Source organism: Giraffa tippelskirchi, chromosome 6 (genome assembly GCF_054371585.1).
Source record: "Giraffa tippelskirchi isolate mGirTip1 chromosome 6, T2T-mGirTip1v1.2.pri, whole genome shotgun sequence".
NCBI classification, from domain to species: Eukaryota; Metazoa; Chordata; class Mammalia; order Artiodactyla; family Giraffidae; genus Giraffa; species Giraffa tippelskirchi.
In genome coordinates, this window is record NC_137280.1 from 10,603,419 (window position 1) to 10,625,438 (window position 22,020).

The 22,020-nt window shown below is 42.8% G+C and overlaps 1 protein-coding gene across 4 annotated transcripts in view; it reads right to left on the minus strand.

Annotated features, from left to right (window-relative positions):
* The window catches only part of CDH17 (cadherin 17), a 101,817-nt gene that overhangs the window by 35,479 nt on the left and 44,318 nt on the right, over positions 1–22,020 (minus strand). For 3 of the 4 annotated variants that reach the window (XM_081496927.1, XM_081496928.1, XM_081496925.1), the window contains 7 exons: positions 21,501–21,599; positions 11,588–11,722; positions 10,551–10,689; positions 8,188–8,346; positions 7,882–8,081; positions 3,771–3,902; positions 3,299–3,449 (listed from right to left, as the gene is read on the minus strand). In XM_081496927.1, the coding sequence (XP_081353053.1) occupies positions 3,299–3,449; positions 3,771–3,902; positions 7,882–8,081; positions 8,188–8,346; positions 10,551–10,689; positions 11,588–11,722; positions 21,501–21,599 (1,015 nt within the window). Of the gene's footprint in view, positions 1–3,298; positions 3,450–3,770; positions 3,903–7,881; positions 8,082–8,187; positions 8,347–10,550; positions 10,690–11,587; positions 11,723–21,500; positions 21,600–22,020 lie in introns of those variants that run through there. The other variant, XM_081496929.1, reaches the window with a different exon arrangement.

Sequence of the window (22,020 nt, forward strand, 5' to 3'; positions counted from 1 at the left end):
AACCTGGGTCTCCGGCATTACAGGCAGATTCTTTACTGTCTGAGCCCCCAGGGAAGTCCATTTTTAGCTGGCTAGGGCTTGCCATAAAAAAAACAATGACCACACAATGGATGGCTTTAACAACAGCAATTTATTCTCTCAGTTTCTGGAGACTAGAAGTCTGAGAGCAAGGTGTGAGTAGGACTGATTTCTTCAGAGATCTCTGACTTATAGATGGCCCTCTGCTGCGTGCGTTTTCACGTGGTCTTCCTCTGTTCTGTGCCTATCTAGATTTTCTCTTCTCAGAAGGACACCAGTCATACTGGGTTAAGACCCACGCTAATGACATTGAAGACCGCGTCTCTAAATGATAGTCCCCCTTTGAGGTGCCGGGGACTAGGATGTCACCATATGAATTCGGGAGGACCCAAGTCAGGCTCTTGAGATGAACCATCCTGGATGTGGAGTGGGCCCTAAATCCGTGGCATGGCTACCACGAGCAGCCAACGAATGCCAGGAGCCACCAGGGGCCAGGATTCTCCCCTCGCGGGCACCTTGAATGCAGACTTCTAGCCTCCAGAACTGTGTGCGAATACATTTCTGTTGTTTCAAGTCTCCGAGTCAGTGGTCATTTATTACGGCCGCCCTCAGACACTAATACACAAGGCAAATGGTAAAACTAAACAAGAACAAGCCAAGTGTGCTGAATTCCAAGCAAGCTTCTGAAACAACGGCAGAGTCTGACTCCACCCCAGAGATAAAGACAGCATTGGCCGAGAGCAGGCAGACGTCCTCTCTGCCTCGCCACAGTTTACGGACCTAAGTTTTATTTCTGTGAGCGTCTCAGTCCAGGGAGTTCCAGAAGGCTGGCCACAACACAGTGCTCTACCCAGGTCTGTCTGGATGAGCTCTGATAGATGCTGGATCATCTTGCTGCATGAAATGGGAATTGTGCGTTTCTCTACACACAGCTGGAATCCCACATGAGGGCTAGAACTTGAATGTGTATTCCCCTTGTGGAGTATTGCCCTGATACTTTGCATCTACTGATTCACAGGGAGATTTGGAGGGTTTCTTGAGGGGAGGAATAGAAGTACCTATGTTATGCCTCTAAGGGAGTTGCCCTGGCAGACGCGTCTCCTGGCTAGGGGCGGAGAGGCATCAGAACGTGTGTCTAGGGTGGTAGCAGCTGCCATTTTTTCGTCCTCACAAGCAACCAAGTTACCTTTGCAACGTGCATCTGCCCTTGTAAGAAAAGCATCTGCGTGCTGGAATGAAAGCACATCTCACTAAATTCTGTGGTGGTTTGGTGCCTGAGGGCTTCCCTTGTGGCCCACCTGGTAAAGAAGCCGTCTGCAGTGAGGGAGGCCTGGGTTCGATCCCTGGGTTGGAAGGATCCTCTGGAGAAGGGAAAGGCTACCCACTCCAGTATTCTGGCCTGGAGAATTCACAGTCCATGGGGTCGCAAAGAGTCGGACACGACTGAGCGACTTTTTCACTTTGGCGTCTGAGCAGCTCTGCTCAGGACCCTTTCCCTGGCAAGTGAGCGTAACACAGAGGACACCCGTTGTCCCTCGCTGTGGGGGACCCTCCAGCAGTCAGAGACACCAGGACTGGTTGGCATCAATGACAGGGAAATTCCGGTAGGGGGCGCCACTCAGGGGGAGCAGAGAACTTTATGAATGAGCCAGGAGTGAAAGAAGCGTCATGTCTCCGAGTGACAAAGGCCAGGAATAAGTGGCAGCCCAAACTGATTCAGAGGTACGTACAGTATCTCTTGGGGCACTGCGAAATACCTTGGAGAGTTGGGGATTTTATGAGAGGATAAAGTTCTGGTGTGAACACAAAGGTGTTGCTGGCAAGTGGGATTTCAGAATTAAAGTTGGCATTGCTGAGACTTGGGGACGAGAGTCTCACAAGTTTCTGGCTGATACAAGACACCCAACAGGAGAATAAGAATAATTTAGTATTTTAGTGAGCTAGACAGAAAGGCCCCAAAAGGCAGGGGCATTTTGGGGGGTACCTTTCTAGGCTATATATATTAGAATAGACTCATTCTATGTTGATTTATAAGAATTCCTGGTCCATTAAGTCCACAACTCAAGACTGTGAAATATTGTTACAAAATAAATTATCGCTTTTGGAGAGGCTGCACCCTTGACCAATTTGTTTTACCAACAATGACATCCTCACTAGTCTCAGAAAACTAGTGCTATCCTCCCCCCTAGTAAGGCAGGCCACCACTATGATGGCCCCCAGCAGTCACCACCCCACCCTTGATAGTGATGCCTTATTGTAACTTCCTCCTTTTGAGTGTGAGCTGGGCCTAGTGACTCATTTCTAATGAATATGGCCAAAGTTATGGGATGTCACTTCTGAGATTAGGTTATAAAAAGACTGACTTTCATCCTACTTGCCATTGTTTTTAACTCTCTCTCTCTCTTTCTGAATATCCAGATCCCTGACTCAGAAACTGTGAGATAATAAATGTTTGTTGTTTTAAGCTGCTAAATTTTGGACAGTTTGTTATGCATCATAGATGAACTGATATACTAAATGTTGGGCCCTATGCAAAAATACTTGAGGTATCATCTACAGAGGTTTTCAAAGATCTTCTGCACAACCAGTGAGCTCAGCAGTAAGAAGTAACAGATAAGAGGTGTCCCAAATCCAGTGAAGTCATAAAACTCCCAGAAATCACTGTTCTAATAGTAGTTGTCCCTGCACAAAGCTAAAGCTATCCTGGCACAGAACAAAGAAACGAAGCAGGTCAGAAACAAAAAGACAAAAACAGATAGAAACTGAACTTCATCTTCAAGCCCCATGAGCTTTTATCAGCTTCCTAGAGAGGGTCAACTGCAGGGTATCTGACATGGAGTGTGAATGTTTGTTTAAATTATTTAGCAAATTTGATGGGATTACTTCTGTCACTGACTTTTTTGGAAGGCAAATAAGAATCTATGGGAAAACTGTGCAGATGAGATAACCTTACACATTTATACAGGATGCTGGTGTAAGTGGTTATGGGGCTCACGGTAGGTGTAAGGGTGGTAGCAGTAGCAGTAATAGTAGTAGTAGTGATGGTAGTGGCAGTGCTATGGGTAGGAGTGGTAGTTAGAATACTCCAATTTTAGAACACTTCTCACATATTCCCTGAACTGAAATACTGTACCTGTGTGAGTCCCCAAAGGCATTCTACCTCTGTGCTGTGTTGGGCATGGACAGCCAGTCCCCACTCAGGTTCACCTGCCCACCATTTACCCAACAGGGAGGAGAAAGGGATTACAGAGTTAAAGAAGACAGACGCACACTTTCTTACCTATCTGTTCATTCTCCTGGACCTCAAGTACAGTCACTGGAGATGGACACGTAGGTGGATTATCATTAATGTCTTTCACTTTCACTTGAATTTGCAGTGGGATTGAGAGTGGTTTTCCCTGCTCATCCCTTGCAACCGCATAAAAAACATACTACAACAAGATCAGAGGTAAAACATGACTCCATCATCATCCTCTTTAAAAGGCAGAGAAAACAACTATTTCAAGACTATTTCATTTATCCCCTTATTTTCAATTCATTTAGAACTGGGAAATGAGAAAATACAAAATGGATCAAATGTGTGGGGTTATTTCCATGTCTTTGAGAGCGATAATGCACTGAGGTTCAGAACACAGTTTTGGGGGTTTGGTGGTGGTGGCGCGGGTGTTAAGTAAACTCCTTTCTGCTCTCAGATTTCCACGGGCACAGGATCTTGTCTTGTCCCCCGTGAACCTCCTCTTAGTTTTACTCACTGCATCCTTTTCTTCTCGGTCCAAGGGCTGAGTCACATAAATATCTCCTTCCTGGTCGATCGAAAATGGAAACCGTGGTGTGTTCTCCTTGTCCACTAAGGAGTATACAGCACCTGGATCATTCCACTGCACCTACAGGGCCCAGAGCGAAATGTGAGGAAAGACAGACCTGGACGGAGAGAATTGGAAAGGAAATAAACAATTTTCTAGCTCTCCGTTTGAAATTTCTGACGACCTTGTTTGGATGTCAGTGGTTTCTTATAACTGCTAAATTACATTTTTCATTTTCAACCTAAAATAATCCCTCCCCTTTTTTTCATTTTCACTGTTATATTGCTCCAAATAAGGACATAGTGGTATTTCTCTTCCCTAAAGCAATTCTTTGTGAACCCTTTAAAGAGTCTATAGGTTATTCATTTGGAAGCCTGGCTGTGAAGACTTCCTGTCATGAAACACCAATTTAAGAAACAAGATGTACTTAGTATCTGGCATTATCTGAGGACTAAGCCATGATGAATGACAAGCTCCCAAAACTCCCCAGTAAAGACAGGAGACACTGTCAATTCTTCACCATGCTGTTATTTAAGACAAGTGATACATTAATAAAGAACATCTCTCCCTTAAATATTTAATCTCATAGACTTTAGGGATAAGAATAATTCCCAGTGTTGTTTTGTAAATAACTTGGCAAAAAAAAAATCAATAAACTCAATAGTAAGTCCCGTCTACTTGCTACAGACAGAGGCTAGCCTATATGATAATCTACTTACTACTAATAACAACACTTACTGAGGGTTGTGCCCCATGCCAGACATAATTCTAAACACTTTAAAGTATCTCATTAAATCCGCAAACAGTCCCACGAGGTAGAGACTATTGTTATCCCCATCTTATAAATGGGGAAACCAGCACACAGAATGTTTAAATGACTTCCCTAAGGTCCTACACTTAGGTTTACACTTAGGGCCTACACTTAATTTAGTGTAGAAATTTCTACACTAAACTATTTTCTCAAAGACAACTTGGGAAGGGTATCAAGGAGCCACCACTGTCCTTTTCGAGTTATTTAAGCTCCAAGCCAAAGATCATGTTCTTGGTTGTAAGCAAGCTCCCATCAAGCCCCACAAATTGAGCCCAAGTTCTTCCATCTTGTCCCCCTGCACTCTCCTTCCTCAGTTTGAAGACACACCTAGTACTTCTCCCAGGCCTGGGTACTGGCTGTGGCTCTTTATATTTTCTTTTCTTTGACAGCCCTATGAAAAAATAACTATATGCATTTTTTTTTTATCATTTACAAATCCTTATGAAGGCAATCTGAATAATGAATAGGAAGACTTTAATAAAGGAACCCAAACTGAAATTCTTGGGGTAATGAGTCCTGATATACTTTCTTATCTGGTAAAGCAGAATACTTCTTGCTGTTGTTTTTTTTCTTCTGAAGGTGAAATTCATTAATTCAACATTCAATAAGTGGGAAGCTGCTATATAACACAGGGAGCCCACCCTGGCTCTGTGAGGGCTGGGACTGGGGGGTGGTGGGGTGGGCGGTGAGAGAGGGGCTTCAGAGGGAAGGGATATATATACAGTTATGACTCATTCTCATTGTTGTATGGCAGAAAACAAACACAACGTTGTATAGCAATTATCCTCCAATTAAATAAATAAGTAAATTTGTAAAAGGAGGTGAAACATTTTTCACATTAAGAAACTTCAATAAATAAAACTCTTAAGTTAGATGATAGATACAGTGGGATGGGCCATTCCAGGGCCCCTTAACAACAGCAGTGCCATTAAAAAAAAAGTAGGAGTACTAGGGACTAGAAATGCCTCATAACATTAATACCTTTTATCCACTTTCACAGATACTAATTAACTTTTGTCACACCCCAAAGAGCTGTCATTATCCCCATTTTATTGGTGAGAAGTTGCCTCAACTTGTCATAAATAATAAATGGCTTGTTTATGCTTCCCTGTTGGCTCAGACGGTAGTCTGCCTGCAGTGCGGGAGAGCTGGGTTCAATCCCTGGGTCGGGAAGATCCTCTGGAAAAGGAAATGGCAACCCACTCCAGTTTCCTTGCCTAGAAAATCCCATGGACGGACGAGCCTGGCAGGCTACAGTCCATGGGGTCACAAAGAGTCGGAAACGACTGAGCGATTTCACTTTCACTTTCTTTGTTTATGATCAGTCCTTGAGGTAATAGAGCAAGAATGTGGTTTTGCTTCAGTTCAGTTCAGTCGCTCAGTCGTGTCCGACTCTTTGCAACCCCATGAACTGCAGCACGCCAGGCCTCTCTGTCCATCACCAACTCCCGGAGTCTACCCAAACCCATGTCCGTCGAGTCGGTGATGCCATCCAACCATCTCATCCTCTGTCGTCCCCTTCTTCTCCTGCCCCCAATCCTACCCAGCATTAGGGTCTTTTCCAATGAGTCAACCCTTCGCATGAGGTGGCCAAAGTATTGGAGTTTCAGCTTCAACATCAGACCTTCCAATGAACACCCAGGATTGATCTCTTTTAGGATAGATTGATTGGATCTCCTTGCAGCCCAAGGGACTCTCAAGAGTCTTCTCCAACACCACAGTTCAAAAGCATCAATTCTTCGGCGCTCAGCTTTCTTCACCGTCCAACTCTCACATCCATACATGACCACTGGAAAAACCATAGCCTTGACTAAACGTACTTTTGTTGGCAAAGTAATGTCTCTGCTTTTAAATATGCTATCTAGGTTGGCCATAACCTTCCTTCCAAGGAGGAAGCGTCTTTTAATTTCATGGCTGCAATCACCATCAGCAGTGATTTTGGAGCCCCAAAAAATAAAGTCTGACACTGTTTCCACTGTTTGCCCATCTATTTCCCATGAAGTGATGGGACCAGATGCCATGATCTTAGTTTTCTGAACATTGAGCTTTAAGCCAACTTTTTCACGCTCCTCTTTCACCTTCATCAAGAGGCTCTTTAGTTCTTCCTCACTTTCTGCCATAAGGGTGGTGTCATCTGCATATCTGAGGTTATTGATATTTCTCCCGGCAATCTTGATTCCAGCTTGTGTTTCTTCCAGCCCAGCGTTTCTCATGATGTACTCTGCATATAAGTGAAATAAGCAGGGTGACAATATACAGCCTTGACGTACTCCTTTTCCTATTTGGAACCAGTCCAGTTCTAACTGTTGCTTCCTGACCTGCATACAGGTTTCTCAATTTTGCTTATCTGCTTCCAAATCCAGTGCTCTTCCACTGACTCACAGCTCTTTTTGTGTCAAGAAATCTCCTGATCTCCCAGGAAAGATCAGATCTTGGTGGACCCCAGAGTGGATTTCCAGGAGTTAAAGCAGGAAGAGGAGGCTCAGAGTGAGACACAGGTGGGACCAGGGGAGGGTCTGAAGGGAGAGGGGAGGTACCTACAGGGGATGCCATTGGGAAGCGGGTGGGCTCCAAAGATAAAAGTTGTCTACTCAGCTCTTACTCTTGGCCAGTCCTATCTCTGCCCCTCAGCCTATGATGGGGCGAATCTTTCGCATCGAGATTTTCCCCACTGGAGTAAGAAGCAACCTTTCAAAAATAATTTGCAGTCTCAAATTCAAATCATGCACATGTACCATATACAACTCAGCCATATCCTACACTATAGACAAGAAAAAGAAAACAGCGTTATCTACTTAGAAAATGAAGGTGAGTAAAGTTCTCTTTTAAAACTCAAATTTATGTAAGTTGGGCTTCCCTAGTAGCTCAGATGATAAAGAATCTGCCTGCCATGCAGGAAACTTGGATTCGATCCCTGGGTCAGGAAGATACCCTGCAGAAGGAAATGGTGATCTATTCCAGTACTCCTGCCTAGAGAATCTCATGGACAGAGGAGCCTGGTGGGCTACCGTCCATGAGGTCACAAAGAGCCAGATATGACTGAAGTGACTTAGCACACATGAATCTAAGTTGGTACAGTCCAGAGTTCACTCATGATGGCAAACTCCAGAGACTTGGGGCCAAAGATTTTGTTTATTTAGTTTGCTTTAAAATGATACTATGCAAAAACATCAGTGAAGACCATGAGGGTGGGCCCCTACAATGTGAGTGCACTGATTGGGCAGGCTGTTGGCATTCCTTGGGCACTACCTGAGTGATTTTAATGGGGTAAGGTTTAGTGGAGTTTTCTTCAATCTCCACAGGTTCTGGCGCTTTCCAAATATTCTCCTTCACCGTAATATCCACAGATACGCTGTCACTAAAGGAATGGTCATTCAGGCCTCCCATGTCTTCCACTGAGATCACCAGCTTGTAGGAAGGATTCTTCAAAGGATCCAATTCCTGGGATCCTATGGGAAGTAAGAGAGAACAGAAAAGGAAATGTCTCTGAAGATGATACGGATCTAGGTCATTTGTATTGATTCGGAGATCCCATGAGGGCATCACTTAACTCACCTTGTGGAGTAAGTGAAATTCCTCCTGTTTGGTTGTTGATCTGAAAGTACATGACATCGTTGACCTTGGGAAGCTGCATGAGAATCTGATAAATAAGTTGGCCATTGAGTGTGGCTGGATCATCCAAGTCTGTAGCATTGACATACATAAAGGGCTTTCCTGTTTAACAAAATGTACCCAGAAAAAAAAAAAAAGATATTAAATGAAACCCAAACCAACCATAGACACATTTGCCTTCCAAGAGGCAGAAATAGAGTGGAGGAATGTGCCATAATTCATATCAGTGTGGAATAAATCTCTATTCTGCTCCATTTTCCTAGGATGAAGTTCCTACGATGAGGTTCCAGGAAACTCTAGGGGTCTTTGAGACTGTTTTTAAGGTCATACATGTATAAAAGACCCATCCAAATCATAAGATAAATTGAGGCATTTTAGCATAAAGGAGTACCCCAAAAAACATTAATACGGTTTCAGATTCCACATTGCAACTAACAATAAAGAAACCATCCCTTGCTGAGTTTTGTCTAGTATCAAAGACTATTCACAATTATCTAAAAACACTGTTACAATACTCCTTTTTTTCAACTACATATCTCCCTGAGGAGAGTTTTTCTTTAAATGTTTCAACCAAAACAGTATATGGCCACAAAATGAATGCAAAAACAGACATAAGAATCCAATTGTTCTCAACTAATCCAAACATTAAAGGATGTGCAAAGACTAAAACAATGCCATTTTCTTAATAATTCCTTCTATCTTTGAAAATACAGTTCTTTTTATTAAAAATATGATAATTACTTTAATCAATTACCAAATAGTTTTTCAATTTCTCAGTTTTGATTTCAAATATGATAAATATCGGTAGATATAACCAGTGATATAGTGGAGCCAACTTGTACAACCTAGTTGAATTTCCAGAAATTCTGTGAGTCAATTATTAACACCATTGGTAGTTTAAAATGGGTTGTGGTGGGAATACTTATACCACAGAAATTGACAAACGCTACAAATCAGAGGGTTTTTTCCACCCCTCAGAGAGATAGCTATTAAAATTTGCCAGCATACCACTGGATATAAGCCACATATCCTTGGGAAAGTTCCTTGGAGGCTGTAAAAGTTTTTAGGAGAATACAAGGGCCCTAAGAGCAAAAGTTTCAGAACCACAGAACTAGAAAATCCTATTGGTGAATAATAAGACCTGCAAGATTATTACTTAGCACAGTTCAGCAGTGAACCTTTGGTATGCGACCTTAGGGACAGAGACACACGAAATTACTCCACATAATAAAGTGAAAGGAATACCCTTCCTGAGTTATAGGAAGTGGGCATTGAAAAATGAGAGAGAACATTAAGTAACACAGAAGGAAGCTTGAGAGTGAGTCAATGGAAATGGCCAAGAGTCTTTCTGAGAACTTCAAGTCTAATATTCATGTTTATTTTGTTCGCTGTTATGACAAGATGTTCCTTCGTTTCTCTAAATCTTTAGTAAAGCCTACCGCACACACCTAGGCTTTGATGAGGGGATTTCCTGGAGATGAAAGGTAAGAGAATTGTGAAAGGATGAGCCACAGCTAGGAGTTGGAAGTAAGAGAAGAAAAAGAACTGGGAGCCGGCAGTGACCATGAGAATGTGGACTCCTGGGAGGAAGTGGGAAAGTAAGCTTACCCTTCCAGAATGTTCTAGAGCTGTGTGTGTGTGTTAATCGCTCAGTCATGTCCTACTCTTGACAATAATATGGACTGTAGCCGCCAGGCTCCTCTGTCCATGGAATCCTCCAGACAAGAATACTGGAGTGGGTTGCCATTCTCTTTTTCAGGGGATCTTCCCCACCTAGGGATTGAACCCGGGTCTCCAACATTGCAGGCAGTCTTTACGGTCTGAGCCACCAGGGAAGCCCCTCTAGAACTGTAAGGTATTCTAAAATCTCACCCTAAGATAGTGGTCCTTAATTGGGGGTGATTTTGCCCCCAAGAGATATTTGGCCATGTCTGAAGACATCTCTGCCAGCAAAGCTTGGAAGGGAAGTGTTGCTCCTGGCATCTGATGTGTATATAGATATCAGGGAAGCTGCTAACATCCTATAATGCACAGATCAGCAGCCCCTGACCAACAAAAAACAAAACACACACACACACACACACACAAAATAATTATAAAGCCTAAGATGTCAGTGGTGCCAAGGGTGAGAAATTGTGCCCTAGAGCAATGGGGATAAGAAAACAAATCCCGGAGGATTGCTGTGAAATTTAAATAAGATAAATATAATTTAAATAAGATAGTAAGAGCTTAATGAATGATAGCTATAGCTGTTAACCACACAAATCTGCCATTCTGCCAAATATCTCCAGGCTCCTGCCTATTACCTGGGCGAGAATTCTGCCTGACTGAGCCTTCATAACGTTGCTGGAGAAACATAGGTCGGTTGTCGTTGACGTCCTTCACTTCGATGGTGACAGGGACCGGGCCCTCCACTATATTGCCCTGAGCATCCAGGGCTGAGACCTGACGTTGACAGGAAAAGGAAACCTTCTTGGTGAGTCTGAACCTCATATCACATGCCCAAAAGTCACTTGAAGGAAATTAGAGCCCAAATCACCAATGATCTGATAACTACAGGGGAGAAAGACACCCATAAAAGCCCAAATTGGGGGCTGCTAAAATAGAGGCCCTACCAGTTAAGCCAAGCTAATCATGACTGTGTTTTTCCAGCAGTGGGATATGCTGGGCACTGGACATGCTCTTTTCTAAATAGCTAGAATCAGTGAAATAAGAACACTTTGACCCTTGAGGGTATATGGAAACGTCACGTGCTGTTACAGAGGCACTTTAGCGGTCAATCTGCATATTTACCAACAGAAGGCTTTTGGCTTGCTCTTTACCCACAACTAGCTCTCTACCATTTCTGCGTATTCAGATACAAACCAGGAAATCTAAAGGAGAAAGAAAGGGAGGAGGTCTCTTTAGTCAGACTCTGACTTTGGTCATCGGTTGCTTCTGCTTCTTGGAAGGCCCAAAGGTGCGCCATCTAGCACCGATGCTGCCCTCTTTGCAGATCCAGAGCCCGCTCAACAGCCAGAGCGAGACACCAGTGAAATATCAGAGAAGTGTCGAGTGGTTTTGATCCAGATGCCTAAGTAGGGCCTTACGTGGATGAGTGATCCATCTGAGAGCCTTGGCAGTATAACATGGGTTACCCTGGTCAAAAAGCCTAAAAACGAGGTGACCTTTACCAAATCACTCTCTAGTTGGTTTAAAAAAATATGTGGATAAATGAGATTTGCAAACACTTCATTAGGATCAGGAGAGTGGAAACGGGATTCTGTGCTGGGGATGCGTGTGCCAGTGATATTTCCAGTGCTCAGAGACTGGAGTTAGTGTCCGTTGTCTAGTGTCAGCTCACCTGGAGTCTGTGAACAGCTCTTGTTTCCCTGTCTAGGGTTTTGTTGTGATATAGAAGTCCGTCAGGTTGTATCTGAAATATGCCATCTGTCTCCCCCGTTAGTTTGAAAGTCACAGCAGGAGGATTGGCCTTAAACTGGGAAAAAGCAAAAATTAGATTAGGTCATAAGGAAAAGCGATGCTGTAGAATTTGTCGTAAGTCACCAATTTCAGGAAACATTTTCATTTGCACAATCACCAAAATAAGAATTTCTAAGCTTTTAAAGGGATACATTCTAAAAGTTTGCTTTAATATTAACTAACATTCAAACTACATTTCTCTCAAGAAACAATATATGGCATAATTTAATATATTTACAAAAATCAATTGATACTTTACATTACAGCTAGAGTTAGATGAGATTTTTCTGGGAATATCTGAGAGCCATATTACTACTAGCTTCTAAGAAACATTGAGAAGTGTAGTTTCATTGCTAGGATGAAAAAGATGGCATTTAGCACTTGAAAAAACTGTGACAAAGATTAAGAGATATTTTAATGTTAAGGAAAACAACTTTAAACTGGCTTTATTTGATAATATTCTATATGAAAATCTCACTTTTTCAGAAATGAAGAAAATGTCAGTGATCATTCATGGGATAGCTACAGTACTTTTAAGATCACAGAAGAGAAAATTCACGTAAAATAGAGCAGACATAAAACTCATTCAACCTCATTAACAATTTTAATATATTTTTCTATATTCACAAATTAAAAATCAATAATAGCCAATGTTGTAAAAGCTCTTGTAAAGAATGTCAGCTCAGTTCAGCTCAGTTCAGTCACTCAGTCGTGTCCAACTGTTTGTCATCCCATGAACCGCAGCATGCCAGGTCTCCCTGTCCATCACCAACTCCACCCAACCCCATGTCCATTGTGTCGGTGATTCCATCCAACATTCTCATCCTCTGTTGTCCCCTTCTGCTGTCTTCAACCCTTCCCAGCATCAGGGTCTTTTCAAATGAGTCATCTCTCCACATCAGTCCATGGGGTCGCAAAGAGATACGACTGAGTGATTGAGGGTGAACGCACGGTATAGTGTAGTAGTATCGTGTCTTAATCTCAAGCCCAAGATATCATCTATGATGAGAAAACAAGAGGCACTACCCAGACATCACTGGATCATTTTATCAAAAGGGTAGATAGAAGTGAATCCAGCAAGGAACCAGAACCTGTGCTATCAACGTCAGGCGGGAGTGAAATGCAGCTCGCCCTCCGTCTCCTGTTGCTGACAATCCTTCAGCTCTATCGTCCGCCACCTTCTCTCCCTCTTCAGGTCAGTAACTCTTCTTGCCTGTTCACTCTGTACCAGCCCCTGTATGCCAGGCACTGTCCTGTACTTTTCAAGGTACTATTCTGTAAGGTTAGAAATGTTTTCCTTATTTTTTATGTTTGTTTTTTGCATATTATTTGTGTGAAAAGTATTATAAACCAATTACAATATGGTACTCTATAGCCAATTGTGCTAGTTGGGTACCTAGGCTAACGTTGTTGGACTTATGAACAAACTGGACTTTAAGAATGCACTCTTGGAACAGAACTCATTCTCATGTAGGGGACTTCCTGTCTAATATTATACTTGAGATCCTAGGCAAGAAGAGAAATAAAAGTCATCCAGATTGGAAAGTAAAAGTACCTCTATTCACAAAAGACATGATCTTATATATGGAAAATCCTAAGGAATCTAAAAAGAATTTTACAGCAAATGAACAAGTACAGTGAGGCTGCAGGACGAAAGATCAATATACAAAAATCAATACTATTTCTATACACTAGCAAAAATAAATCTGAAAGTGATGTTATGAAAACAACTCCATATACAATAAGATTAAAAAGAATAACATACTGCAAAATAAATTTAACCTGAGAAATACCACAGTTGTAATCTGAAAACTACAAAACATTATTGAAAGAAATTAAAGATCTAAATAAATGGAAAACACCCCATCCTTAAAAATTGAAAAATAAGATTTTTAAGGTAGTAATATTCCCCAAGTTGAGATACTGATTCAACACTATCCCTATCAAAATTATCTTTGCCTTGTTTGTATAATTAACAGGATGATCCTAAAATTTAGGTAAAAATGTAAAAGACCCAGAATAACCAAAACAATCTTGAAAAAGAAGAACCAAGTTGAGGGACTTAACACTGCCTAATTTCAAACTTTACTACAAAGATACAATATTATAGAACTGTATAAAAATTTCTTTCTTTCTTTTTTGAAGGATATGTTAATAACCCAAGGATCAACCTCATGGGGCAATAAGCTTACAGCACTGGCATAAGGATAGACATACAGATCAGTGGAATCAAAGTCAGGAGTACAGAAGTAAACTTTTGTATTTATTGTCAAATTAATTTCCAACAAAGGTGTTGAGATAATTCAAGAGGAAAAGAATAGCGTTTTCAGCAAATGATGCTTGAACAACTGGATATTCACATGCAAAAGAAAATGAAGTTAGATCCCTACCTTGCACCATGCACAAAACAACTAAAAATAGATCAAAAGCCTAAATGTTAGAGTTAAAACTATAAAACTTTAAGAAGAAAACACAGGCATAAAACCTTGTGACTCTTGATGAGGCAATAGTTTTTCAGATATTATGTCAAAAGCACAAACTGAAAATAAAATAAATAAATTGAACTTCAAAATTAAAAGCTTTTGTGCTTCAAATGACATTACCAAGAAACTGAAAAGATAATCTACAGAATGTGAGAAAGTATTTGCATATTATGTGTATGATAAGGAACTTTATGCAGAATATATAAACAGCTCTTACAATAAAAAGACATAATTCAATTTAAAAATAGGCAAAGGATTTGAAGAGACATTTCTCCAAAGAACAGATACAAACAGTACATAAGTACATTAAAAGATATTAACATTAATCATTAGGGAAGCCCAGACCACAAAGAAACCACTCTACTCCACTAGGATAGCTTTAATAAAAAAAAAATGGTAACAAGTGTTGCCAAGGATGTGGAGAAATCAGAACACTTATACAATGCTGGTGGGAATGTAAAACAGTTCAGTTGTTTTGCAGATCAATTTTACAGTTATTCAAAAGGCTAAATATTAAATTCATCATGACTCAGAAATTTTACTCTTAGGTATATATCCAAGAGAATGGAAAACATATGTCCTCACAAAAAATTGTACATAAATGTCCATAATATCATTACTTTGTAATAGTCTTAAATGTCCATCACATGATAAATGGATATTCAAAAGGTAGCATATTCACACAATGGAATATTATTCAGCTATAAAAAAAGGAGTGGAGTACTAATACCTGCTACAATATGGATGAACCTTGAAAACATTATGCTAAGTAAAAGAAACTATACACAAAAGCTCACATGTTATATGATTTCATTTTTATGAAGTGTCTGTAAAGGCAAATCTATAGAGACTGAAAGTAAATTAGTGTTTGCCAGGGGTTGGGAGGAGAGGAAAGAGTGACTGCCAGTGGGTACAGGGTTTCTCTGAGGCTGGTGAAAGTGTGCTGGGATCAGACAGTGGTGATGGTTGCATATTTTTATGATATATTAAAAACCAAAGAATTGGCCATTTTAAAAGGACAAATCTTAAGATATGTGAGTTACATCTCGTACGTTACAAAGAGAAAAGGCAAAACATGACCTATCTCAGAAATATATCATACAATTCTTTCATCTGGAAGCCTCTGAGAGTACAGAGCTGGGGATAGTTGCAAATCTTCAGTGAAAGAAGTCTGTGGATGTGTAGTTCCTTCCTTCCTTCCTTTTCTTTCTCTCTTTCTTTCTTTTTTGGAGGATATGTTAATAATTCAAGGATCAACTTCATGGGGCAATAAGCTTGTTTTGTGCCCCCCTGACTTCAGGTAAGAAGTTCTTTGAGTGGTACAGGTGAGGGGACTGGGACAACTCCTTGCTGCCACTGGAGTAAAGAGCTCAGAGTACATCTTACCAAGGCTGAGTTTTCCACATCATCTCCACATCCAAAGATGGAGACAGCATGAAATGGCTTTTTTTTTCTGAGATGTCAGATTTTATTTTTTGCCATGTAACCTACTTTTTAATTTAAATTGAAGCACAATATTACATGGGCTTCCCTGGTGGCTCGGGCGGTAAAGAATTCACCTGCAATGTGGGAGACCTGGGTTCGTTCCCTGGGTTAGGAAGATCCCCTGGAGGAGGGCATGGCAACTCACTCCAGTATTCTTGCCTGGAGAATCCCCATGGACAGAGAAGCCGGGAGGACTACAGTCCATGGGATCTCAGAGAGTCGGACAAGACTGAGCAACTAAGCATAGCACAGCACACAATATTACATAAATTATAGGGGTACAACATAGTGATTCACAATGTTTAAAGGTTATATTCCATTAATAGTTACTACAAAATACTGGTCCTATTCTCTGTGTTGTACAATACACTCTTGTAGATTATTTGTTATTGTTCAGTTGCTAAGTCGTGTCCAACTCTTTGCGACTCCATGAACTGCAGCACACCAGGCTTCCCGGTCCTTCACTATCTCCTGTAGTTTGCTCAAGCTCATCTCCGTTGAGTCAATAATGCTATCCAACTATCTCATCCTCTGTCATCCCCTTCTCCTCCTGCCTTCAATTTTTCCCAGCGTCAGGGTCTTTTCCAGTGAGTCAGCTCTTTGCATCAGGTGGCCAAAGTATTGGAGCTTCAGCTTCAACATCAGTCCTTCTAAGGAATATTCAGGGTTGATTTCCTCCAGGATTGACTGGTTTGATCCATTTTCTGTCCAGGGGAGTTTTATACATAATAGTTTGTACCTCTTAATCCCCTACCTCTATCTTGCCCCCTCCTTTTCCCCCAATCTGTCACTGATAACTACTAGTTTGTTCTCTGTGCCTATGAGTCTTTTTTGTTGTAGTCACTAGTTTGTTCTGTTTTTCTGATTCCACGTATAAATGATTTCATAAAATATTTCTCTTTCTCTGTCTGGTTTATTTCACTTTAGCATAATACCCTATCAGTCCATCCATATTGCTGCAAATGGCAAATTTTCATTCTTTTTATGAAAGTGAAAGTGTTAGTCGTTCAGTCATATCTGACTGTTTGCAACCCCATGGTCTGTAGCCTGCCAGGCTTCTCTGTCCACGGGATTCTCCAGGCAAGAATACTGGAGTAGATTGCCGTTCCCTTTCCAGGGGATCTTCCCAACTCAGGGGTTGAACCCAGTTCTGTTGCACTGCAGGCAAATTCTTTACAGTCTGAGCCACCAGGGAAGTTCTTTTTATGGCTGAGTGGTATTCCATTGTGTGTGTGTCACATATTTCGTATCTATTCATCCACTGATGGACATAGGTTGCTTCCATATCTTGGCAACTGTAAATACTATTGCTATGAATATTGGGGTGCATGTAGCATGTATCTTTCTGAGTTAGTGTTTTTCACATATACCCAGGAGTGGAATCACTGGGTCATATGGTAGTTCTATTTTTCGAGAAACCTTCATACAATTTTCCACAGTGGCTGCACCAATTTATATTCCCCCAAAAGAGTGCATGAGCAGTTCTCTTTTCTCCACATCCTCACCAACCTTTGTTATTTGTGCTCTTTCTGAGGATAGCCATTCTGACAGCTTGAGGTGATATCTCTTTGTGGTTTAAATTTGCATTTCTCAAGACTATACTTTCAGGGATCATTTCTAGAGTTTATTAATTTACATTCCTCTGATGATTAACAATGTTGAACATCTTTTCATGTGCCTGTTGGCCTTGTGCATGTCCTCTTTGGAAAAATGTCTGTTTCAGTCTTCTACCCATTTTTTAATTAGGTTGTTTTCTGATGTTGAGTTGTATGAGCTCTTCGTATATTTTGGATATTAACCCCTTATCAGTTATATCATTTGCAAACATTTTCTCCCATTCTGTAGGTTGTCTTTTCATTTTAACAATCATTTCCTTCGCTGTGCAAAAGCTTTGGCGTTTAATTAGGTTTAACTTGCTTATTTTTGCTTTCATTTCCTTTGCTCTGGGAGACAGATATGATTTATATCAGAGTGTTCTGCTTGTTTTCTTCTAGGATTTTTATGGTTTTGGTCTTACATCTAGGTTTTTAATCCATTTTGAGTTAATTTTTGCATATGGTGTTGTGTGCATGCTCAGTCACTTCAGTCATGCCTGACTCTGTGTGACCCTATGGACTATAGCTTGCCAGGCTCCTCTATTCATGGAATTCTCCAGGCAAGAATATTGGAGTGGGTTGCCATGCCCTTCTCCAGGGGATCTTCCAACCCCAGGGATTGAACCCACATCCCTTATTTCTACCTGCACTGACAGGTGGGCTCTTTACCACTAGCGCCACCTGGGAAGCCATGTATGGAGTTAGGTAGCATGATATACTCGACTAGAATATGAGAACAGCAGCGTTATACATCAGTTATGCCATTAACTTATTTAAGCCTCAGTTCCCCTATCTGTAAAACAAGCAGTTGGTACAAAAAGTCTCTAAGGTGTTTTCTCGCACAAAGACTCTGAGATTCTGGAAGGAAATCCCCTTCATCTCCTACTTCTCCACTGTAACATACACACCCATACACAAGAACTTTCAGCCATGACAACTGGGCTCTCATTTCCTGCTACGAGAGATAAGCTTTGCAGCATGACTGATGGAAAAAGAACAGAAGACGAAGAGGAGCAACCCAAGGAATGATTTTACTGGCTGGGATCCTCAGAGGCTGTGAAAGGATCCTAAGAAGGAATTTCTAGGTCTGTGATGTTTGTAAGTCGGAGACTGTGCAGTTCAGTACATCAGAACTGTACACAGTCTGATTCTGTTCACCGAGACGTGGACCTGTACTCCCAGAACGTCCATTCCTTTCTGCCCGAAGAAGTGACGGCAGACTCTCTGGACCACAGATACCTTTTGCTTTGATTATAGGATGATTTTTTTTTGAACTGTGCCAATATTCTTAGATTTTGATTCTTAGGAAATATTTAGACTCTTAGGAAATTCTACATAAATATAAAAATGCCCGACTTTTTGTAGAAAAAATCATGAAATCCTGTAATACCATGCACAGATTCTAATTTGAGAAATTATCTGGAATTGCACTGAGCCTTTGCCCCGTGAGGCACCCTCAGTTAGTCAGGCTCCCCACCATTCTCTGCGTCCCCCAGGCTGAAACCAAGCGTCAGAAGACTTTTAATTTCACATTTGCACAGTTGGGGGTTTTCTACATCTGCTTTTTTGCTCTTGCCTTTCTGATCCCAAGATAGTACCGTTCATCATCTACCTGGCCCCTGTGGGTAGTTGAGGTACATACTGCAGATGGGCTTTCAAACCCAAGCCCTGGATTAGCAACTGGGAGAGGAAGACTCCCCGGCCTACAGCTCTAGACTCATGTGGCCACTGTCTCCTAGACATCTCCACCTCGCTAACCCCACAGATTAAATTCAATAAGCCTAAAACTTATCTTCCCACAAACTTTCCCTCCCCTCCTTCTCTCTCTTTCTTTGAATGACACCACGAACCAGCCAGTCAAGCAATCCAGAGACCCCAGAGTTACCCTCAACACCTTCTCTCACTGCCTGCACAAACTCAGTAGCCAATTCCAGCACGTGGGACCCCCTGGCATTGCTCCTACCCCTCTCCTCCCCTCCCCTCCCGTTTATACTTGCTTAAACCAGGCCTCCGTCACATCCCACCGGTTCTATGGCAAACAGCGTCCCAAGACCCTTCCCACCTCCAGGCTCACTCCCCTCACCATACACTCAAAGGGACCACTGAGTAGGTCTGGGCAAGCACAGCCTAACTCCTTCACCCCTTCCTAACATCTCAGGGGGCCCTGCCGCCTAGCACAGGTGAAACAGCCAGTCTGGACCCCCACTCCAACCCCCTGCCCTCAGCAGTCTCTCCTTCTCCTCACACTCTCTCCCACCCTAAACCACCTGCCATCTTTCATTTTCTTGCTAAATGCGTGCCCCCATATTTTTTCCCATCTAGTCCTCAGGGCCTGCTTGCTGTTTGAGAGTGCCTGGTCAACTTCCGATGCTCAGTTCAGGGGTCCGATGAAACCTTTCCTGTTCAACGACTACCCTCCACTCTTAAAATCACTCTTTCTCCGCCTGCAGTTGGTCCTCTCTGCAGCCCGCCAGACTCCAATCAGAACCCTCCACTGCATTGTTTGCTTTCTTCTTAGTCTCCTTCTGCTACCCAAGAGCTCTCCGGGGGCAGGGATGCTGTGGGTCTCATCCTGCACCCCCAGGACCCAGCACAGCATCTTATAACAGCAGGCACTTTCTGCACCGTTCATAAAAGGAGATGAATGTGTGCCCAGCCCACAGCATTCCTACCAACTTATGAAGCATAAAAACACACAAATGAAAAGGACTTTCCAAATGTAAATGAGAAATCTCTAACTAAATGCTCCCTGGCGAGGGAGACAGAGTCAGTGAACGAGGAGATCTTCCCCCAAGTGAGCCCTCGCCGGAGACCAACCAGTTTCCTGCCATCCTCTCCCGTTTCCCAAGCCCTCCACTTTGCAGCCCTGAATGGAAACGTGATTCAGGCCGGCTCCTCTGGGGGGGCAAAATCTAAGAACCTTACAAGTCAGGATCCTTCCTGTCTCTGCGGCCTCCACTCCCACCTTCTTCTCCAGGCTTGCGGCTTCTCGGCCTCACTGGCCTTCTGCCAGAACCCCAGGCACGCCCTGCCCTCTCCCAGCACAGGACAGGTGTCCCAGCTGTGCCTTTGCTGGAATGCTCTTCTGTCTAAGCTCTCAAAGCATTTGCTCCTCCCTCAGGGCCTGACTCCCCTGACTGGAGAGGTCAAAGCCTCTATAACACCCCACAGCGGGGGCACAGAGATAGCTGTGCACCCCCACCAGCTCATATAATAGGGCCGCTTTGCACTGATCTGGTTCCGAATGAGAGAAGGTGGGATGAGGCAGCTTTCAGGCCCTCCTCTGCGGATGGGAACTGTCCATCAAAAGAGATGTTTGGCACTTAAAAGAAGGCATACCCACCTCAGACAGTAGTTTCACCACCCTTTGTTGCTCCCCCAGGGCACGGGGCAGGGCGTCACCGGCACCCCCTAAGGCCCATCAAAGCCTCTTCAACCAGTCCAGGCCCAAGCAGGCTTCCCCAGGGGGTTTCTGACCAATGCAGTAGTATGTTTTTCTCCCTCTCTCCATTGTTTCCAGGATTATTTCAGTGCCCCTAAAGCTGAAGTCTCTTGCCCCTCAAGCCCCTGCCATCCATGCTCGATCTGAGGCTTCTCTCAGTTAACTAAGTAAACAAGATGACTGCCTCCCAGTGTGTCTTGGCCAACGCCTGGGTGAGGCCTAGAGACGGGCTCAGAGGAGGCAGTGGGGAAGGCAGGCTGTGCGTGTGTGTGTGTGTTAGTTGCTTAGTCGTGTCCGACTGTTTGCAACCCCATGGACTGTAACCCACCAGGCTCCTCTGTCCACGGGATTCCCCAGGCAAGAATACTGGAGTGGGTTGCCACTTCCTTCTCCAGGAAGGCAGGCTATTCCAGCGCTAATCCAGAGAATCCACATCTTCAAATGCTGCAAGCAGCCAGCTCACGGAACAGACCAAGACTCAGATAACCACTGACTTCCGAGACTGGTTCCCCGCCCACACCCAGGGAGGGGCGGAGCCTATAGGCCCTAAGGTCCCCACCTCAGGGGCGGGAGATACCCCAGATACCACTGAGGAAGTCCGAACGAGGACGTCAGGTACAACGCCTGGTAATACTGAGGCCGCTCATCTCTTGGCTCCTGAAATCATTCTCCGTAATGAGATCTACTAGGCCTCTATTTTATTTCTGGGTGTCGAGTAAGATAAAGGAGTAAAAGTCCATGGAAAGAGCCTGCAAAATCAAGATGACAGGGACTAAGAGTAGCCCTTACCTGGAATATGAGTTGACTCGGTTCTTCGCCTTCAAAAATTGAAAAATTCATGGGTTTTAGGGGTCCACTAAACATTCTCTCTTGGCCATATCCAGTTGTCTGTTAAAAAATGAAAGAAAACGAGAAAATCAGCAACACCATGTACTATGAATGTATATGGGCCACTTGATGATTTTCTTATGGTTCCAGGAGTGATATATGAAATCTAAGATTCTAACATGGCTCAAAAAAAAAAAAAAAAAAGTGAAATCAAATCAAAAAAGGCAGGAAGGGTTCTAATATTTATTGAGGCTCCACTACATCAAGATGGTTTGCCAGCAGCCTGGCGTTGCTTTTCTCATTCAAGGTGATTAAAGCCATCACCCTGGGAGTAAAAATTAACACTGCCATGTTTTCAATGAGGCTCACAGAGGGTTAATCACTTGACCGGGGTAGAACCCATGAGCGGTTGACATGGCACACACACTAGGTTGTAGCTGAAGGAAAACTGGTGATCATCATCCCACAATGCCACTATGCC